The 22,296-nt window shown below is 40.3% G+C and overlaps 1 protein-coding gene across 1 annotated transcript; it reads left to right on the plus strand.

Annotated features, from left to right (window-relative positions):
* Window positions 1-15,037: 15,037 nt before the first annotated feature.
* On the plus strand, window positions 15,038-15,523 carry LOC128223827 (keratin-associated protein 5-5-like). The gene has a single exon (XM_052933282.1). It carries the CDS (start codon window positions 15,038-15,040, stop codon window positions 15,521-15,523), a length of 486 nt encoding a protein of 161 aa, XP_052789242.1.
* The last annotated feature ends 6,773 nt before the right edge of the window (window positions 15,524-22,296 follow it).

A 22,296-nucleotide genomic window follows, 5' to 3' on the forward strand; every position in this document is an offset into this window, starting at 1 on the left:
CTTGGTGTTACAAAATGTTGCAATCATGTAAATATTCACCAGATATCCCTTGATTCGAAATTATGCTTTTTGAGAGGCAACACTAGCTTGTGTGTATTTGAGTACCACGCGCTCTTGAATGTGACCAAGATGCTGACGGTGGATCATGGGGTACAGTGGGGATTCTAGTGCGAGTTGGGGTGGGGCTGGGTAGGGGTGTGACCGTTTCCTTGATATATTACTTAAACAAACAGGAATGTTTTCTTCAAAAGAACCATAACATGACGTTTAGTCCATTTATATTCGAAGGGGTGACTTAGATAAAACACGAAAATGCCGAAGAATAGACATGCAGCCATGTCTAATCTATTATGTATCTAAGTTATGTTGCCTTAGAATTAACATTAAGCGATGTCCAGTCCAATTTGTTCTAAGATGGCATTGCATGAGCATGACATGGAGCTATTTCTAGTTCATTTTGTGCCAAGAGGAGGTTGCCAGATAGATAACATAAAGTTATGTCTAGTTCCTGTTATGCCGAGTGTCAGAGGTATAAATGAAACTATATATCAAATTAGTTTAGTGCCAAGAGGTAGTTGGCGGAGAATCAACATGATGTAAGGTCAAGTCCATTTTGTGTTGAAGGGAGTTTGCCAGTGTTAATATAAAGATATGTCAAATATGTGTTTACCAAGTGGACGTTGCCGGAGAAATGACATAAAGTTTCGTACAGTCCATTTTTGCCGAGTGGCGAGGGGACAATGTCAGAGATATAACAGGCAGTTATGTCTAGTTCAGTTTGTGCCAACTGGACGTTGCCGAGGAATTACCTTGAAGTTATGTTAGTCTAACTTGTGCCTAGGGGACGTTGCCGAAAGGTTGTTCCCAGAGAGTTAACATCAAGTTATGTCTAGTCCATTTCGTGCCGAAAGGTTGTTTCCAGAGAGTTAACATCAAGTTATGTCTAGTCCATTTCGTGCCGAAAGGTTGTTCCCAGAGAGTTAACATCAAGTTATGTCTAGTCCATTTCGTGCCGAAAAGTTGTTCCCAGAGAGTTAACATCAAGTCATGTCTAGTCCATTTCGTGCCGAAAGGTTGTTCCCAGAGAGTTAACATCTAGTTATGTCTAGTCCATTTCGTGCCGAAAGGTTGTTTCCAGAGAGTTAACATCAAGTTATGTCTAGTCCATTTCGTGCCGAAAGGTTGTTTCCAGAGAGTTAACATCAAGTTATGTCTAGTCCATTTCGTGCCGAAAAGTTGTTCCCAGAGAGTTAACATCAAGTTATGTCTAGTCCATTTCGTGCCGAAAAGTTGTTCCCAGAGAGTTAACATCAAATTATGTCTAGTCCATTTCGTGCCGAAAGGTGGTTCCCAGAGAGTTAACATCAAATTATGTCTAGTCCATTTCGTACCGAAAGGTTGTTCCCAGAGAGTTAACATCAAGTTATGTCTAGTCCATTGTGTGCCGAAAGGTTGTTCCCAGAGAGTTAACATCAAGTTATGTCTAGTCCATTGTGTGCCGAAAGGTTGTTCCCAGATAGTTAACATCAAGTTATGTCTAGTCCATTGTGTGCCGAAAAGTTGTTCCCAGAGAGTTAACATCAAGTTATGTCTAGTCCATTTCGTACCTCAAGGTTGTTCCCAGAGAGTTAACATCAAGTTATGTCTAGTCCATTTCGTACCTCAAGTATGTTCCCAGAGAGTTAACATCAAGTTATGTCTAGTCCATTTCGTACCGAAAGGTTGTTCCCAGAGAGTGAACATCAAGTTATGTCTAGTCCATTTCGTGCCGAAAGGTTGTTCCCAGAGAGTTAACATCTAGTTATGTCTAGTCCATTGTGTGCCGAAAGGTTGTTCCCAGAGAGTTAACATCAAGTTATGTCTAGTCCATTGTGTGCCGAAAGGTTGTTCCCAGAGAGTTAACATCAAGTTATGTCTAGTCCATTGTGTGCCGAAAAGTTGTTCCCAGAGAGTTAACATCAAGTTATGTCTAATCCATTTCGTACCTCAAGGTTGTTCCCAGAGAGTTAACATCAAGTTATGTCTAGTCCATTTCGTACCTCAAGTATGTTCCCAGAGAGTTAACATCAAGTTATGTCTAGTCCATTTCGTACCGAAAGGTTGTTCCCAGAGAGTGAACATCAAGTTATGTCTAGTCCATTTCGTGCCGAAAGGTTGTTCCCAGAGAGTTAACATCAAGTTATGTCTAGTCCATTTCGTACCGAAAGGTTGTTTCCAGAGAGTTAACATCAAGTTATGTCTAGTCCATTTCGTACCGAAAGGTTGTTCCCAGAGAGTTAACATCAAGTTATGTCTAGTCCATTTCGTGCCGAGAGGTTGTTCCCAGAGAGTTAACATCCAGTTATGTCTAGTCCATTTCGTGCCGAGAGGTTGTTCCCAGAGAGTTAACATCCAGTTATGTCTAGTCCATTTCGTGCCGAAAGGTTGTTCCCAGAGAGTTAACATCCAGTTATGTCTAGTCCATTTCGTGCCGTAAGGTTGCTTCCAGAGAGTTAACATCAAGTTATGTCTAGTCCATTTCGTGCCGAAAGGTTGTTCCCAGAGAGTTAACATCAAGTTATGTCTAGTCCATTTCGTGCCGAAAAGTTGTTCCCAGAGAGTTAACATCAAGTTATGTCTAGTCCATTTCGTGCCGAAAGGTTGTTCCCAGAGAGTTAACATCAAGTTATGTCTAGTCCATTTCGTGCGGAGAGGTTGTTCCCAGAGAGTTAACATCAAGTTATGTCTAGTCCATTTCGTGCCGAAAGGTTGTTCCCAGAGAGTTAACATCTAGTTATGTCTAGTCCATTTCGTGCCGAAAGGTTGTTCCCAGAGAGTTAACATCAAGTTATGTCTAGTCCATTTCGTGCCGAAAGGTTGTTCCCAGAGAGTTAACATCAAGTTATGTCTAGTCCATTTCGTGCCGAAAGGTTGCTTCCAGAGAGTTAACATCAAGTTATGTCTAGTCCATTTCGTGCCGAAAGGTTGTTCCCAGAGAGTTAACATCCAGTTATGTCTAGTCCATTTCGTGCCGAGAGGTTGTTCCCAGAGAGTTAACATCCAGTTATGTCTAGTCCATTTCGTGCCGAAAGGTTGTTCACAGAGAGTTAACATCAAGTTATGTCTAGTCCATTTCGTGCCGAAAGGTTGCTTCCTGAGAGTTAACATCAAGTTATGTCTAGTCCATTTCGTACCGAAAGGTTGTTCCCAGAGAGTTAACATCAAGTTATGTCTAGTCCATTTCGTGCCGAAAGGTTGTTCCCAGAGAGTTAACATCAAGTTATGTCTAGTCCATTTCGTACCTAAAGGTTGTTCCCAGAGAGTTAACATGAAGTTATGTCTAGTCCATTTCGTACCGAAAGGTTGTTCCCAGAGAGTTAACATCAAGTTATGTCTAGTCCATTTCGTGCCGAAAGGTTGTTCCCAGAGAGTGAACATCAAGTTATGTCTAGTCCATTTCGTACCGAAAGGTTGTTCCCAGAGAGTTAACATCAAGTTATGTCTAGTCCATTTCGTGCCGAGAGGTTGTTCCCAGAGAGTTAACATCCAGTTATGTCTAGTCCATTTCCGTGCCGAAAGGTTGTTCCCAGAGAGTTAACATCAAGTTATGTCTAGTCCATTTCGTGCCGAAAGGTTGTTCCCAGAGAGTTAACATCAAGTTATGTCTAGTCCATTTCGTGCCGAAAGGTTGTTCCCAGAGAGTTAACATCAAGTTATGTCTAGTCCATTTCGTGCCGAAAGGTTGTTCCCAGAGAGTTAACATCAAGTTATGTCTAGTCCATTTCGTGCCGAAAGGTTGTTCCAAGAGAGTTAACATCAAGTTATGTCTAGTCCATTTCGTACCGAAAGGTTGTTCCCAGAGAGTTAACATCAAGTTATGTCTAGTCCATTTCGTACCGAAAGGTTGTTCCCAGAGAGTTAACATCAAGTTATGTCTAGTCCATTTCGTGCCGAAAGGTTGTTCCCAGAGAGTTAACATCAAGTTATGTCTAGTCCATTTCGTGCCGAAAGGTTGTTCCCAGAGAGTTAACATCAAGTTATGTCTAGTCCATTTCGTGCCGAAAGGTTGTTCCCAGAGAGTGAACATCAAGTTATGTCTAGTCCATTTCGTGCCGAACGGTTGTTCCCAGAGAGTTAACATCAAGTTATGTCTAGTCCATTTCGTGCCGAAAGGTTGTTCCCAGAGAGTGAACATCAAGTTATGTCTAGTCCATTTCGTGCCGAAAGGTTGTTCACAGAGAGTTAACATCAAGTTATGTCTAGTCCATTTCGTACCGAAAGGTTGTTCCCAGAGAGTTAAAATCAAGTTATGTCTAGTCCATTTCGTGCCGAAAGGTTGTTCCCAGAGAGTTAACATCAAGTTATGTCTAGTCCATTTCGTGCCGAAAGGTTGTTTCCAGAGAGTTAACATCAAGTTATGTCTAGTCCATTTCGTGCCGAAAGGTTGTTCCCAGAGAGTTAACATCTAGTTATGTCTAGTCCATTTCGTACCGAAAAGTTGTTCCCAGAGAGTTAACATCTAGTTATGTCTAGTCCATTTCGTACCGTAAGGTTGTTTCCAGAGAGTTAACATGAAGTTATGTCTAGTCCATTTCGTACCTAAAGGTTGTTCCCAGAGAGTTAACATGAAGTTACGTCTAGTCCATTTCGTACCGAGAGGTTGTTCCCAGAGAGTTAACATCAAGTTATGTGTAGTCCATTTCGTACCGAAAGGTTGTTCCCAGAGAGTGAACATCAAGTTATGTCTAGTCCATTTCGTGCCGAAAGGTTGTTCCCAGAGAGTTAACATCAAGTTATGTCTAGTCCATTTCGTGCCGAACGGTTGTTCCCAGAGAGTTAACATCAAGTTATGTCTAGTCCATTTCGTGCCGAAAGGTTGTTCCCAGAGAGTGAACATCAAGTTATGTCTAGTCCATTTCGTGCCGAAAGGTTGTTCCCAGAGAGTTAACATCAAGTTATGTCTAGTCCATTTCGTACCGAAAGGTTGTTCCCAGAGAGTTAACATCAAGTTATGTCTAGTCCATTTCGTGCCGAGAGGTTGTTCCCAGAGAGTTAACATCAAGTTATGTCTAGTCCATTTCCGTGCCGAAAGGTTGTTCCCAGAGAGTTAACATCCAGTTATGTCTAGTCCATTTCGTGCCGAAAGGTTGTTCCCAGAGAGTTAACATCAAGTTATGTCTAGTCCATTTCGTGCCGAAAGGTTGTTCCCAGAGAGTTAACATCAAGTTATGTCTAGTCCATTTCGTGCCGAAAGGTTGTTTCCAGAGAGTTAACATCAAGTTATGTCTAGTCCATTTCGTACCTCAAGGTTGTTCCCAGAGAGTTAACATCAAGTTATGTCTAGTCCATTTCGTACCGAAAGGTTGTTCCCAGAGAGTTAACATCAAGTTATGTCTAGTCCATTTCGTACCGAAAGGTTGTTCCCAGAGAGTTAACATCAAGTTATGTCTAGTCCATTTCGTGCCGAAAGGTTGTTCCCAGAGAGTTAACATCAAGTTATGTCTAGTCCATTTCGTGCCGAAAGGTTGTTCCCAGAGAGTGAACATCAAGTTATGTCTAGTCCATTTCGTGCCGAACGGTTGTTCCCAGAGAGTGAACATCAAGTTATGTCTAGTCCATTTCGTGCCGAAAGGTTGTTCCCAGAGAGTTAACATCAAGTTATGTCTAGTCCATTTCGTGCCGAAAGGTTGTTCCCAGAGAGTTAACATCAAGTTATGTCTAGTCCATTTCGTACCGAAAGGTTGTTCCCAGAGAGTTAACATCAAGTTATGTCTAGTCCATTTCGTACCGAAAGGTTGTTCCCAGAGAGTTAACATCAAGTTATGTCTAGTCCATTTCGTGCCGAAAGGTTGTTTCCAGAGAGTTAACATCAAGTTATGTCTAGTCCATTTCGTGCCGAAAGGTTGTTTCCAGAGAGTTATTATCTAGTTATGTCTAGTCCATTTCGTACCGTAAGGTTGTTCCCAGAGAGTTAACATCTAGTTATGTCTAGTCCATTTCGGACCGAAAGGTTGTTTCCAGAGAGTTAACATCTAGTTATGTCTAGTCCATTTCGTGCCTAAAGGTTGTTCCCAGAGAGTTAACATGAAGTTATGTCTAGTCCATTTCGTACCGAGAGGTTGTTCCCAGAGAGTTAACATGAAGTTATGTCTAGTCCATTTCGTACCGAAAGGTTGTTCCCAGAAAGTGAACATCAAGTTATGTGTAGTCCATTTCGTGCCGAAAGGTTGTTCCCAGAGAGTTAACATCTAGTTATGTCTAGTCCATTTCGTGCCGAAAAGTTGTTCACAGAGAGTGAACATCAAGTTATGTCTAGTCCATTTCGTGCCGAAATGTTGTTCCCAGAGAGTTAACATCAAGTTATGTCTAGTCCATTTCTTGCCGAAAGGTTGTTCACAGAGAGTGAACATCAAGTTATGTCTAGTCCATTTCGTGCCGAAAAGTTGTTCACAGAGAGTGAACATCAAGTTATGTCTAGTCCATTTCGTGCCGAAAGGTTGTTCCCAGAGAGTTAACATCAAGTTATGTCTAGTCCATTTCGTGCCGAAAGGTTGTTCACAGAGAGTTAACATCAAGTTATGTCTAGTCCATTTCGTGCCGAAAGGTTGTTCCCAGAGAGTTAACATCAAGTTATGTCTAGTCCATTTCGTGCCGAAAAGTTGTTCCCAGAGAGTTAACATCAAGTTATGTCTAGTCCATTTCGTGCCGAAAAGTTGTTCCCAGAGAGTTAACATCAAGTTATGTCTAGTCCATTTCGTGCCGAAAGGTTGTTCCCAGAGAGTTAACATCTAGTTATGTCTAGTCCATTTCGTGCCGAAAGGTTGTTCCCAGAGAGTTAACATCAAGTTATGTCTAGTCCATTTCGTGCCGAAAGGTTGTTCCCAGAGAGTGAACATCAAGTTATGTCTAGTCCATTTCGTGCCGAAAGGTTGTTCCCAGAGAGTGAACATCAAGTTATGTCTAGTCCATTTCGTGCCGAGAGGTTGTTCCCAGAGAGTTAACATCAAGTTATGTCTAGTCCATTTCGTGCCGAGAGGTTGTTCCCAGAGAGTTAACATCAAGTTATGTCTAGTCCATTTCGTGCCGAAAGGTTGTTCCCAGAGAGTTAACATCAAGTTATGTCTAGTCCATTTCGTGCCGAAAGGTTGTTCCCAGAGAGTTAACATCAAGTTATGTCTAGTCCATTTCGTGCCTCAAGGTTGTTCCCAGAGAGTTAACATCTAGTTATGTCTAGTCCATTTCGTACCTCAAGGTTGTTTCCAGAGAGTTAACATCTAGTTATGTCTAGTCCATTTCGTACCGAAAGGTTGTTCCCAGAGAGTTAACATGAAGTTATGTCTAGTCCATTTCGTACCTAAAGGTTGTTCCAAGAGAGTTAACATGAAGTTATGTCTAGTCCATTTCGTACCGAGAGGTTGTTCCCAGAGAGTTAACATCAAGTTATGTCTAGTCCATTTCGTGCCGAAAGGTTGTTCCCAGAGAGTGAACATCTAGTTATGTCTAGTCCATTTCGTGCCGAAAGGTTGTTCCCAGAGAGTTAACATCTAGTTATGTCTAGTCCATTTCGTGCCGAAAAGTTGTTCACAGAGAGTGAACATCAAGTTATGTCTAGTCCATTTCGTGCCGAAAAGTTATTCCCAGAGAGTTAACATCAAGTTATGTCTAGTCCATTTCTTGCCGAAAGGTTGTTCACAGAGAGTGAACATCAAGTTATGTCTAGTCCATTTCGTGCCGAAAAGTTGTTCCCAGAGAGTGAACATCAAGTTATGTCTAGTCCATTTCGTGCCGAAAGGTTGTTCCCAGAGAGTTAACATCTAGTTATGTCTAGTCCATTTCGTGCCGAAAGGTTGTTCACAGAGAGTTAACATCAAGTTATGTCTAGTCCATTTCGTGCCGAAAGGTTGTTCCCAGAGAGTTAACATCAAGTTATGTCTAGTCCATTTCGTGCCGAAAGGTTGTTCCCAGAGAGTTAACATCAAGTTATGTCTAGTCCATTTCGTGCCGAAAAGTTGTTCCCAGAGAGTTAACATCAAGTTATGTCTAGTCCATTTCGTGCCGAAAGGTTGTTCCCAGAGAGTTAACATCAAGTTATGTCTAGTCCATTTCGTGCCGAAAGGTTGTTCCCAGAGAGTTAACATCAAGTTATGTCTAGTCCATTTCGTGCCGAAAGGTTGTTCCCAGAGAGTGAACATCAAGTTATGTCTAGTCCATTTCGTGCCGAAAGGTTGTTCCCAGAGAGTTAACATCAAGTTATGTCTAGTCCATTTCGTGCCGAGAGGTTGTTCCCAGAGAGTTAACATCAAGTTATGTCTAGTCCATTTCGTGCCGAAAGGTTGTTCCCAGAGAGTTAACATCAAGTTATGTCTAGTCCATTTCGTGCCGAAAGGTTGTTCCCAGAGAGTTAACATCAAGTTATGTCTAGTCCATTTCGTGCCGAAAGGTTGTTCCCAGAGAGTGAACATCAAGTTATGTCTAGTCCATTTCGTGCCGAAAAGTTGTTCACAGAGAGTTAACATCAAGTTATGTCTAGTCCATTTCGTACCGAAAGGTTGTTCCCAGAGAGTTAACATCAAGTTATGTCTAGTCCATTTCGTGCCGAAAGGTTGTTCACAGAGAGTGAACATCAAGTTATGTCTAGTCCATTTCGTGCCGAAAAGTTGTTCCCAGAGAGTTAACATCAAGTTATGTCTAGTCCATTTCGTGCCGAAAAGTTGTTCCCAGAGAGTTAACATCAAGTTATGTCTAGTCCATTTCGTACCGAAAGGTTGTTCCCAGAGAGTTAACATCAAGCTATGTCTAGTCCATTTCGTACCGAAAGGTTGTTCCCAGAGAGTTAACATCAAGTTATGTCTAGTCCATTTCGTGCCGAAAGGTTGTTCACAGAGAGTGAACATCAAGTTATGTCTAGTCCATTTCGTGCCGAAAGGTTGTTCCCAGAGAGTGAACATCAAGTTATGTCTAGTCCATTTCGTGCCGAAAGGTTGTTCCCAGAGAGTGAACATCAAGTTATGTCTAGTCCATTTCGTACCGAAAGGTTGTTCACAGAGAGTTAACATCAAGTTATGTCTAGTCCATGTCGTGCCGAAAAGTTATTCCCAGAGAGTTAACATCAAGTTATGTCTAGTCCATTTCGTGCCGAAAGGTTGCTTCCAGAGAGTTAACATCAAGTTATGTCTAGTCCGTATCGTGCCGAAAGGTTGCTTCCAGAGAGTTAACATCAAGTTATGTCTAGTCCATTTCGTGCCGAAAGGTTGTTCCCAGAGAGTTAACATCAAGTTATGTCTAGTCCATTTCGTGCCGAAAGGTTGTTCCCAGAGAGTTAACATCCAGTTATGTCTAGTCCATTTCGTGCCGAAAGGTTGTTCCCAGAGAGTTAACATCAAGTTATGTCTAGTCCATTTCGTGCCGAAAGGTTGTTCACAGAGAGTTAACATCAAGTTATGTCTAGTCCATTTCGTGCCGAAAGGTTGTTCCCAGAGAGTTAACATCAAGTTATCACTAGTCCATTTCGTGCCGAAAAGTTGTTCCCAGAGAGTGAACATCAAGTTATATCTAGTCCGTTTCGTGCCGAGAGGTTGTTCCCAGAGAGTTAACATCAAGTTATGTCTAGTCCATTATGTGCCGAAAGGTTGTTCCCAGAGAGTTAACATCAAGTTATGTCTAGTCCATTTCGTGCCGAAAGGTTGTTCCCAGAGAGTTAACATCAAGTTATGTCTAGTCCATTTCGTACCGAAAGGTTGTTCCCAGAGAGTTAACATCAAGTTATGTCTAGTCCGTTGTGTACCGAAAGGTTTTTCCCAGAGAGTTAACATCAAGTTATGTCTAGTCCATTTCGTGCCGAAAGGTTGTTCCCAGAGAGTTAACATCAAGTTATGTCTAGTCCATTTCGTGCCGAAAGGTTGTTCCCAGAGAGTTAACATCAAGTTATGTCTAGTCCATTTCGTGCCGAAAGGTTGTTCCCAGAGAGTTAACATCAAGTTATGTCTAGTCCATTTCGTGCCGAAAGGTTGTTCCCAGAGAGTTAACATCTAGTTATGTCTAGTCCATTTCGTACCGAAAGGTTGTTCCCAGAGAGTTAACATCTAGTTATGGCTAGCCCATTTCGTGCCGAAAGGTTGTTCCCAGAGAGTTAACATCCAGTTATGTCTAGTCCATTTCGTGCCGAAAGGTTGTTCCCAAATGGACCGAAAGGTTGTTCCCAGAGAGTTAACATCAAGTTATGTCTAGTCCATTTCGTGCCGAGAGGTTGTTCCCAGAGAGTTAACATCCAGTTATGTCTAGTCAATTTCGTGCCGAAAGGTTGTTCCCAGAGAGTTAACATCAAGTTATGTCTAGTCCATTTCGTGCCGAAAGGTTGTTCCCAGAGAGTTAACATCAAGTTATGTCTAGTCCATTTCGTGCCGAAAGGTTGTTCCCAGAGAGTTAACATCAAGTTATGTCTAGTCCATTTCGTGCCGAAAGGTTGTTCCCAGAGAGTTAACATCCAGTTATGTCTAGTCCATTTCGTGCCGAAAGGTTGTTCCCAGAGAGTTAACATCCAGTTATGTCTAGTCCATTTCGTACCGAAAGGTTGTTCCCAGAGAGTTAACATCCAGTTATGTCTAGTCCATTTCGTACCTAAAGGTTGTTCCCAGAGAGTTAACATCAAGTTATGTCTAGTCCATTTCGTGCCGAAAGGTTGTTCCCAGAGAGTTAACATCAAGTTATTTCTAGTCCATTTCGTGCCGAAAGGTTGTTCCCAGAGAGTTAACATCAAGTTATGTCTAGTCCATTTCGTGCCGAAAGGTTGTTCCCAGAGAGTTAACATCAAGTTATGTCTAGTCCATTTCGTGCCGAGAGGTTGTTCCCAGAGAGTTAACATCAAGTTATGTCTAGTCCATTTCGTGCCGAAAGGTTGTTCCCAGAGAGTTAACATCAAGTTATGTCTAGTCCATTTCGTGCCGAAAGGTTGTTCCCAGAGAGTTAACATCAAGTAATGTCTAGTCCATTTCGTGCCGAGAGGTTGTTCCCAGAGAGTTAACATCAAGTTATGTCTAGTCCATTTCGTGCCGAAAGGTTGTTCCCAGAGAGTTAACATCAAGTTATGTCTAGTCCATTTCGTGCCGAAAGGTTGTTCCCAGAGAGTTAACATCAAGTTATGTCTAGTCCATTTCATGCCGAAAGGTTGTTCCCAGAGAGTTAACATCAAGTTATGTCTAGTCCATTTCGTGCCGAAAGGTTGTTCCCAGAGAGTTAACATCAAGTTATGTCTAGTCCATTTCGTGCCGAAAGGTTGTTCCCAGAGAGTTAACATCAAGTTATGTCTAGTCCATTTCGTGCCGAAAGGTTGTTCCCAGAGAGTTAACATCAAGTTATGTCTAGTCCATTTCGTGCCGAAAGGTTGTTCCCAGAGAGTTAACATCCAGTTATGTCTAGTCCATTTCGTGCCGAAAGGTTGTTCCCAGAGAGTTAACATCCAGTTATGTCTAGTCCATTTCGTGCCGAAAGGTTGTTCCCAGAGAGTTAACATCAAGTTATGTCTAGTCCATTTCATGCCGAAAGGTTGTTCCCAGAGAGTTAACATCAAGTTATGTCTAGTCCATTTCATGCCGAAAGGTTGTTCCCAGAGAGTTAACATCAAGTTATGTCTAGTCCATTTCATGCCGAGAGGTTGTTCCCAGAGAGTTAACATCAAGTTATGTCTAGTCCATTTCATGCCGAAAGGTTGTTCCCAGAGAGTTAACATCAAGTTATGTCTAGTCCATTTCGTACCGAAAGGTTGTTCCCAGAGAGTTAACATCAAGTTATGTCTAGTCCATTTCGTGCCTCAAGGTTGTTTCCAGAGAGTTAACATCAAGTTATGTCTAGTCCATTTCGTGCCTCAAGGTTGTTTCCAGAGAGTTAACATCAAGTTATGTCTAGTCCATTTCGTGCCGAAAGGTTGTTCCCAGAGAGTTAACATCAAGTTATGTCTAGTCCATTTCGTGCCGAAAGGTTGTTCCCAGAGAGTTAACATCAAGTTATGTCTAGTCCATTGTGTGCCGAAAGGTTGTTCCCAGAGAGTTAACATCAAGTTATGTCTAGTCCATTTCGTACCGAAAGGTTGTTCCCAGAGAGTTAACATCAAGTTATGTCTAGTCCATTTCGTACCGAAAGGTTGTTCCCAGAGAGTTAACATCAAGTTATGTCTAGTCCATTTCATGCCGAAAGGTTGTTCCCAGAGAGTTAACATCAAGTTATGTCTAGTCCATTTCGTGCCGAAAGGTTGTTCCCAGAGAGTTAACATCAAGTTATGTCTAGTCCATTTCGTGCCGAAAGGTTGTTCCCAGAGAGTTAACATCAAGTTAAGTCTAGTCCATTTCGTGCCGAAAGGTTGTTCCCAGAGAGTTAACATCAAGTTATGTCTAGTCCATTTCGTGCCGAAAGGTTGCTCCCAGAGAGTTAACATCAAGTTATGTCTAGTCCATTTCGTGCCGAAAGGTTGCTCCCAGAGAGTTAACATCAAGTTATGTCTAGTCCATTTCGTACCTAAAGGTTGTTCACAGAGAGTTAACATCAAGTTATGTCTAGTCCATTTCATGCCGAAAGGTTGTTTCCAGAGAGTTAACATCAAGTTATGTCTAGTCCATTTCGTACCGAGAGGTTGTTCCCAGAGAGTTAACATCAAGTTATGTCTAGTCCATTTCGTACCGAGAGGTTGTTCCCAGAGAGTTAACATCAAGTTATGTCTAGTCCATTTCGTTCCGAAAGGTTGCTTCCAGAGAGTTAAAATCAAGTTATGTCTAGTCCATTTCGTACCGAAAGGTTGTTCCCAGAGAGTTAACATCAAGTTATGTCTAGTCCATTTCGTGCCGAAAGGTTGTTTCCAGAGAGTTAACATCAAGTTATGTCTAGTCCATTTCGTGCCGAAAGGTTGTTCCCAGAGAGTTAACATCAAGTTATGTCTAGTCCATTTCGTACCGAAAGGTTGTTCCCAGAGAGTTAACATCAAGTTATGTCTAGTCCATTTCGTGCCGAAAGGTTGTTCCCAGAGAGTTAACATCAAGTTATGTCTAGTCCATTGTGTGCCGAAAGGTTGTTCCCAGAGAGTTAACATCAAGTTATGTCTAGTCCATTTCGTGCCGAAAGGTTGTTCCCAGAGAGTTAACATCAAGTTATGTCTAGTCCATTTCGTGCCGAAAGGTTGTTCCCAGAGAGTTAACATCAAGTTATGTCTAGTCCATTTCGTACCTAAAGGTTGTTCACAGAGAGTTAACATCAAGTTATGTCTAGTCCATTTCATGCCGAAAGGTTGTTTCCAGAGAGTTAACATCAAGTTATGTCTAGTCCATTTCGTACCGAGAGGTTGTTCCCAGAGAGTTAACATCAAGTTATGTCTAGTCCATTTCGTACCGAGAGGTTGTTCCCAGAGAGTTAACATCAAGTTATGTCTAGTCCATTTCGTTCCGAAAGGTTGCTTCCAGAGAGTTAAAATCAAGTTATGTCTAGTCCATTTCGTACCGAAAGGTTGTTCCCAGAGAGTTAACATCAAGTTATGTCTAGTCCATTTCGTGCCGAAAGGTTGTTTCCAGAGAGTTAACATCAAGTTATGTCTAGTCCATTTCGTGCCGAAAGGTTGTTCCCAGAGAGTTAACATCAAGTTATGTCTAGTCCATTTCGTACCGAAAGGTTGTTCCCAGAGAGTTAACATCAAGTTATGTCTAGTCCATTTCGTGCCGAAAGGTTGTTCCCAGAGAGTTAACATCAAGTTATGTCTAGTCCATTGTGTGCCGAAAGGTTGTTCCCAGAGAGTTAACATCAAGTTATGTCTAGTCCATTGTGTACCGAAAGGTTGTTCCCAGAGAGTTAACATCAAGTTATGTCTAGTCCGTTGTGTGCCGAATGGTGTTTGCCAGAGGTATAACATAAATGTATGCCTTATCTATTATATGCCGAGGGGACGTTGCAGAAGAATATACATGTGTAGTCCTTTTTGTGCCGAGAAAACATTGCCAGAGAAATAACATATAGTTATGTCATGTCCATTTTATGCCAAGTGAATGTTGTTGGATAATAAACATGAAATATGTATTGTCCGATTTGTGCCAAGGGGACATTGCCAGAGATTTAACATGAAGTTATGTCTAGTCATCTTTGCCGAGGTGACGCTGCCAGATGATTGACATTTAGTTATGTCTAGTCCATTTTATGTCGAAGTGATCCTGCCGGGGAAATAAGTTGAAGTTATTCCTTGGCCGCTTTGTGTCGAGGGGACGTTACCAGTTGGTCATCATAAAGTTATGACTAGTCCATGCTGTGCCGAGGGAACCTTGCCAGAGAATTATCATGACGTTATGACAAGTCCATGCTGTGCTGAGGGGACGATGCCAGAGAATTACCATGAAATTATAACTAGTCAATGCCGTACCGAAGGGACGATGCCAGAGAATAATCAGGACGTTATGACTAGTCCATGCTGTGCCGAGGGGACGATCCCAGAGAATTACCATGCAGTTATGTCTAGTCCATGCTGTGCCGAGGGGACGATCCCAGAGAATTACCACGAAGTTATGGCTAGTCCATGCTGTGCCGAGGGGACAATGCCAGAGAATTATCATTAAGTTATGGCTAGTCCATGCTGTGCCGAGGGGACAATGCCAGAGAATTACCATGAAGTTATGTCAAGCCCATGCTATGCCGGGGACGATGCCAGAGAATTACTATGAAGTTATGTCTAGTCCAAGCTGTCCCGAGGGGACGATGCCAGATACTTACCATGAAGTTATGACTAGTCAATACTGTGCCGAGGCGTCGTTGCCAGATACTTAGCATGAAGTTATGACAAGTCCATGCTGTGCCGAGGGGTCGTTACCAGAGGTTTACAATGAAGTTATGACTAGTCCATGCTGTGCCGAGTGGACGATGCCAGAGAATTACCATGAAGTTATGACTAGTCCATGCTGTGCCGAGGGGACGTCTTCAGAGAATTACCATGAAATTATGACTAGTCCATGCTGTGCAGAGTGGACGATGCCAGAGAATTACCATAAAGCTATGTCAAGTACATGTTGTGCCGAGGGGACGATGCCAGAGAATTACCATGATGCCAGAGAAATATCATGAAGTTATGTCTAGTCCATGCTGTGCCGAGGGAACGTTGTCAGAGAATTACCATGATGTTATGACTCGTCCATGTTGTGCCGAGGGGAATTACCATGAAGTTATGGCTAGTCCATGCTGTGCCGAGGGGACGATGTCAGAGAATTACCATGCAGTTATGTCTAGTCCATGCTGTGCCGAGGGGACGATGCCAGAGAATTACCATGAAGTTATGGCTAGTCCATGCTGTACCGAGGGGACGATGTCAGAGAATGACCATGAAGTTATGACTAGTCCATGCTGTGCCGAGGAGACTTTTCCAGAGAATTACCATGGAGTTATGACTAGTCCATGCTGTGCCGAGGCGACGTTGCCAGAGAATTACCATGAAGCTATGTCTAGTCCATGCTGTGCCGAAGGGACGACGCCAGAGAATAACCATGACGTTATGACTAGTCCATGCTGTGCCGAGGCGACGATGCCATAGAACTACCATGATGCGTTACACTTTTGCATATAGAGTAATTTTAACAACAATATTTATAAATTAATGAAGTATACATGACCAAAACCAAAAAGCTACTAAATCTTGTGTCCGCGTTTGGTTAGATTTGGTAAACAAGACTATTAATTAAGCAACAGTGGGAAATGGCAGGTCCGCTCTTGAATGCCATGTAAATTGGAGTCATGTGCCATTTCTGGCCGCAGAAGGTTTCAAAAGTTGACAACCTGATTAAACGAGTTGGTCATACGCAGTGATCACATTCTGTGGTCATTTTCGTAAATAAACCATTCCCTTTTGAGATTAGGCGGCAGAGGACTTTACCATCAGAGAATTTTTCTTAAATCTTTTAAAAACCCATGCTTAACGTAATACTAAAGAAGGGAAACTCTGCTGAACAACCTAGTTTGTATTTGTATCAAAGTGTGTTGTTCTCCCTTAGTTATTGAATTTATGTGAAAATACGAAAGAGTGTAAACATTGAATATAAACTGTAACTCGAAGAACAATTTATTACTAACTTAGTAAAGACTTATGTTGTTAATATATGCAACTTATTATAAAGAGACAATAATAAAAACTGTTTTAATCTTTGTAAGATAGACCAGAGGACCTAGTTGTTTTTAAAACCCAACATATTTATATCTTTATATAATAATAATTTCTCATTTGAATGATTGCTTTTTTTTCAATAAATATGTAATAAAATATTATATCTTGAACTTTGCTCAACCTCATCACAGATAAATGTTGAACAAAAGACGTATTATGCGCTACCTCTGCGAAAGACTTTACATATGTATAGAAGCATATATTTTTAAAAGTGGAAATACATGTATTTTGCCTTCTCTACCTACTTGTATAATAAAGAAAAGCCTAAAACTAAACACAGCGTTCCTTCCTATACCTAGTTAACAGACTACATCGCCACAATAGACGATATGTTCTCCCCCCCCCCCCACATAAGTAGATCCAAAAATTTAACCATGCTAGAAATTCTTTTCTCCCACCTCAGATAAGTAGATCCAATGATTTAACCATGCTAGATATTCTTATCTTGCCCACGGGCGAAGATAAAATGCCCGTATGGAACTCCTTTTACCACATTGTAATTACCTCCCTTGTTGAAGACTGTCGTCAGTAGCATCAAGGAAATCTTGTCTTATGGTAATATTTAGAACGCTAATTAATTATTTTTTTGCTTCAAATGTCACTATAAAACAGTTTTCAGGCACCATTGAAGAAATGATGCTTCATTCTCCTTAGAACTATTTAAAAAGACCGATTTGACTATTAACATTAACTGGATTACTGCGCGTATATGGCTCAAGACCACAGTTATCTGCCCCCCCCCCGTTGACCAAGATCCGGATGTTAATACAGAAAAAAGAGTGCTTGTGTTCAAGTATGAATATTTTATTTAAATTGAATTTGACACTCTATTGCAGAAATTGATAGTTTTCAGTGTAAATATTGGAAAAATCATAGCTTGTGGAAGTCTGAAAATTTGTTGTTTATAGCCGATTGACTCCTTGGCGGAAGGGTTCTGTATTTGAACTCAATTTTGACAGTCGGGTCAATAGTCAACATGGTGTTTTCTTGTGATTATATTTTGTGTCTTGAATTGTTCTAGAGATGCCATGTCCTTGTTTTTCAATTGGAATGTGTATAAAGTCAAAAGCCAGGTTAGTGTCTATATGAAACATATAGTAAAAATAACTGTGGTCTCACGCCATATCCATGACAACCACGTGTTATCGCATATCCATACGCAATTATTTTCACTAAGCAAAAAAGAGTTCCAGCAAAAAATACATTTTTACTTAATTTTGTTTAACTGAGGTGGTAGAAAAAGCATCTACCATAGCCGCTCGTATAAGATAGGTTCATCCCGACCCTCGCGCAGTGTGTTTTGCGGAAACTCGGTAAATCTCGTTTCCGCAAAACACCCTTCGCTCGGGTCGGAATGAACCTATCTTACACTCTCGGCCATGGAAGATACTTATAATCTTGCCCACAGGCAAAGATAAAACAAGTACCCGTATGAAACTCCGTTTTAATGGTCATCACATTGTAATTACCTCCCTTGTTGATGACTGTCTACTGTAGCATCATAGAAACCTTGTAGTGTGGCAATATTTAGAATGCTAATTAATTATTTCTCGCTTCAAGTGTCACCATAAAACAGTTTTACGCACCTTTCAAGAAATAATGCTTCACTATCCTCAAAACAATTTAAAGACCCATTTGACTATTAACCTAATCTGAATCACTGCGCGTATATCCATGACAACCACGAATTATCACATATCCATACGCATTTATTTTCACTACGCACAAAAGAGTAAAAAAAATACGTTTTTGTTTAACTGAGTTGGGAGAAAAAGCACCTTCCATAGTCGCTCGTGTAAGATAGGTTCATCCCGACCCTCGCGCAAAGTGTTACACTCTCGGCCATAAAAGATACTTTTAGACGCCAACTCCGCAAAGTTAATGTGGCGAGGTTTCGAGGGCGGTAGTAGTCCCATTTCTGATTGCCTATCAGTCCGGACAAGGTTTCTGTGGCACATGGAGATCATTCATGTATATATATGTCGGTGTTGGTGATGATGCCATGATTTAGATTATGTAAAAACTATAAGGGCGGTAAAGTTATGGGTATAATTTTATACATAAACCAACAAATAAAAAGCCCAATAAGGAAACACATTGTGGCGAATCCATGGTTAAGTTGTTCCCTTCTTCAGCACTAAATATGTTAAATTCGGGGACGTTAAATGGGGATCTCGTGTATAAGTGCTGAGTGTATACGTGCTGAACAATGAAGAACGTTAAAGTACCAGGGGCCGTATTCAAAAGGCATCTTAAGTCATTTCCTAACTTAAGTTGATTTCTTAAAATTTTACATAAGTCAAATTAAAAGAAATGTATTAGTGTTTTTAATATTAAAGTATTTTTTCCCATTAAGGTCAATAAAATAATGAATTTTGGAAATCTTAAAGCTTTAATTTCTTATGACTTAAGAGTTACTACAATTAGGAAAGTGCCTTAGTTAGGAAATGACTGAAGAAGTTTTATGAATACCGCCCCAGAGGTAGAATACGACTGTATCAATCCCATGGATATTCGTAACCGGTCGTTAAATAAAGTACATGACCACAATCCAGAAAATACATTTTAATTTGTTCAAGGGTAAGCGTGAACAACATTACCTGGTTCCAGCTACTGGTGTCTTAATTCTTGTGTGGATTTCATCTGATGCTCTCTTCATTTTTTTTGTTCAGTTTAAATCATTAACAAAAAATGTTTTTACACAAGTGAAATTCTTTACTGTTCTCGTGCGTACTGTTCCACAACTAGCAATTTAATTGTGTTTCATTCTATTTCAGCGAATTCTGTGACCAGACAGCGTTATTGGAGGTATCAGCAAGTATACAGAGGCTAACAGCTTGGACGAAACTGGGCTTAATTGCTGCTCCTTTAAGACAATGGCGTCCACATTTTACAACTTGTTCCGTGCAACCGTAACTGTAGTTGAAAATGTTATTGTTCTTTCTGATTATGATCATGTATGTGAGTTATTTTTTCAAGTCAATAATTTATGCGAGGAGTAAATCTGATTTAAAGGATATCAGTTATATTAAAAACATTTATGAAAGAAATTTTGGAGACATGTAATTTATTAAAATAACCAAATACAGAGCGAAATGCATAAACGTAAATAAATTGCTCCAATGATAAAGCAAGTGCTTCTGCCACTTCAGTTGCTGTTGATGATGCTGCTGCTGATGATGATGATGATGATGATGATGATGATGATTGATGATGATTGATGATGATGCTGCTGCTGCTGATGATGATGATGATGATGATGATGATGATGATGATGATGATGATGATGATGATGATGATGATGATGATGATTTAATGTACAATTTTTCCCTTAGCCTGCGCTATGTTTTGTAAATATTGATACGACTATAACAAACTTACAGCGACTTCTTTCAAACGTGGGATGTATTTTGCTTCATGCAATAACCAAATGTGACGTCAGAAACCACGTGGTATGTCAACACTGATCAAAAGATAGATATGTCATTCGTGGAATATAGGCTTGAGAGAAATACTTTGGGTGTTCACGGGGCGAAATATATTAAGATCCTACAATGAAATAAACAATTACTCTCATATTTCAGTCGATTATTTTTGTTACACTAGATTTATTGTTATCATGTATATACATTTAAAGCTGCACTCTCACAGATATATCATTTTTGCAACTTTTTTATTTTTTATCTTGGAAAGAGCAAATTTTTTGCGTAAATATCTGCAAACCAATGATATTAGAAGATTGCTGACAAAAGATGAAATCGTAGATTTTCATATTTTCGTTCGAAAATTAATGTTTCATGACTTAAACCGTTACTTACGTTTTAAGAAAAATGCATAAAACATCAATTTTTGAACTTAAATATAAAATCTACGATCTATTTTTTATCGATTATTTTCCCTCATTTGTTTATGTACATCGATTAAAACAAACTTGAAAGAACGCCCAAGTCTGTCAAGAGCAGATAACGAGTTATGTTCATCGATTGTATTAGACGTAAGAATGGTTGCCCTTTTCGAATACTCAAACTCTTTTCATGTGATTCTTTATTGTACATAAACAATTCGGAAAACTATCGTCTGGCGTTTGGTAGTATACACCTGTCATTCAATTTTATTCTATTTCATAACAAAGGAGAAAACTATATTTTATTCCTTAATCCAGGTGGTTCTTTATGAATAAAACTCTCGAAATTGAAAATGAGTCCAGTGTACTTAATAACATTTTTAAAAATGACCTTCAATTAAGCTCAGCTTATTTCAAGTGACATTAATTACCCATTGTTATGAACATAAAACTAATACTTATGTTATTTAAGTCAAAGCCCCATTTGTTGTTCAGGTATTATTGTTCCATGCATGACTTGTTTTGCAACGGTGAGGTGATGTTTGCGTTATGCACGATGGTTCGTGCAAGTGTAGTCATCCGTGTAGCTACGTGTACAGGTCAGGGTCAGAGTTAGGGTTAGGGTTTGGGGTGATAAAAATGGATTACAAGTAATACGAAGTTAAGGTCGTCAAGGAAAACATCCGATAAGCATTGGGCAATAAAAGGGATTGTCTGAGCCTCTAAAGGCAGGGGCCGGCCCTTTTATGTGTTTTGATGGGAATAACATAAATTGTTATTTTGTCACGGATACTTGTATTATTACAAGTAATAGTTAGGGTCAATGACTCCGTCCGATAAGTAGCGTGCCATAATAGAAAATTGTCTGAGCCACTAGAGGCAGGGGCCGGGCTCTCCATGTGGCTGTCAATCAGTGTGTGTATACCATCTGATGAATAACGTCATAAATGATGTCTGAAGGCAACATTTTGCCTCAATTGATAACTTAAAACAAAGATATATTTTTTCTTTACTATTTTACATGAAACAAAGGGCACTCTATGTCGCTCAAAGCCCCGCCTTCGTTGTATTACCTGAGTTTGATTTAAACCTATTTCTGAAATAATGTTAGTGCTCCATCAGGCAGCAGTTTTGTGGAAAGATTTGTATGTCGGAGTGTTTTATGAAACTAAACTCTCAATCAAACTCTGGTAAAATAAACTGAAGGCATGGGTATGTAAGCGGCGTAGACTGCCCTTTGTTTCGTTTTATATGATAAATAAAACGTAAAGTTAACTTTGTTTAAAGTCTTCACTCAAAGAAAATATTGCCTTCCGAAGTAGCATTTATCACGTGGTATACACACACTGTCTATGGGAATAACCATTTAAACAAAATCATGATTTGTACTTTTGTCACTGACACTTTTATCATGCGATCACTTTCGACAGTTTTCAAAACTATTTAGAATATAACACCAGGATGATATTTCATCTGAGTATTAATCTCCGAGTACATTACCTTTTGACTAAGCGTTGAGGAGCTTGGTTATTCTTTCTTCATATGAAAAATGTTTCACCGCATCCCAACTCCGCCACAAAAACACAGACACACACACACTCGCTACCCCGTGTCATTGCGATATTCAATGTCTGGTGTTCAAGGAGCATTTGGTTTACAAGACGACCGTACCTGGTACACTAAACTCAATAGTGGGCAGTATTTGGTACGCATACTCTCAAATGCGTTACAGGAATATGATACGCAGTATTCATATAGAAAGTGTACTTGTGTTCGGTACGTCAGGCAGAGAGCTGCTGTGGTGGCGATGGCCGGGTGGTTAGCGTATCGGGTTACGAATTACATGTACTTAGCAGATTTATAAACTGTTCGGCGCTAAAAAGCTCTACATAGCTCATACAGTGTATGTATACCACGTGATAAATTGCGTCATAAATGCTACATCGGAAGGCAACATTTGCTTCGAATGGAGACTTTAAACAAAAATAACTTTCATATTTCTTCACCATTTTAAATGAAACAGAGCGCAGTCTACACCTCTTATGGAGCCCCGCCTTCCGTCTTTACCAGATTTTGATTGAGGGTTAAGTTTCTTAAAACACTTCGACCAACCGTTTCACAATATGGTCGTCTGACGCAGCACTGTCAAAAAATTAGTTTGGAAACATGTCTTTCGAAGTGTTTGATGAAACTTATCACCTTATCAAACTCCAGTAATAAAACGAAGGCATAGACTGCCCTTTGTTTTATTTAAAATGGTGTAGTAAAAGAATAATTATCTTTGATTTAAGTCTTCATTTTA

The sequence above is a fragment of the Mya arenaria genome, chromosome 1 (genome assembly GCF_026914265.1).
Source record: "Mya arenaria isolate MELC-2E11 chromosome 1, ASM2691426v1".
In the NCBI taxonomy this organism is placed as follows: Eukaryota; Metazoa; Mollusca; class Bivalvia; order Myida; family Myidae; genus Mya; species Mya arenaria.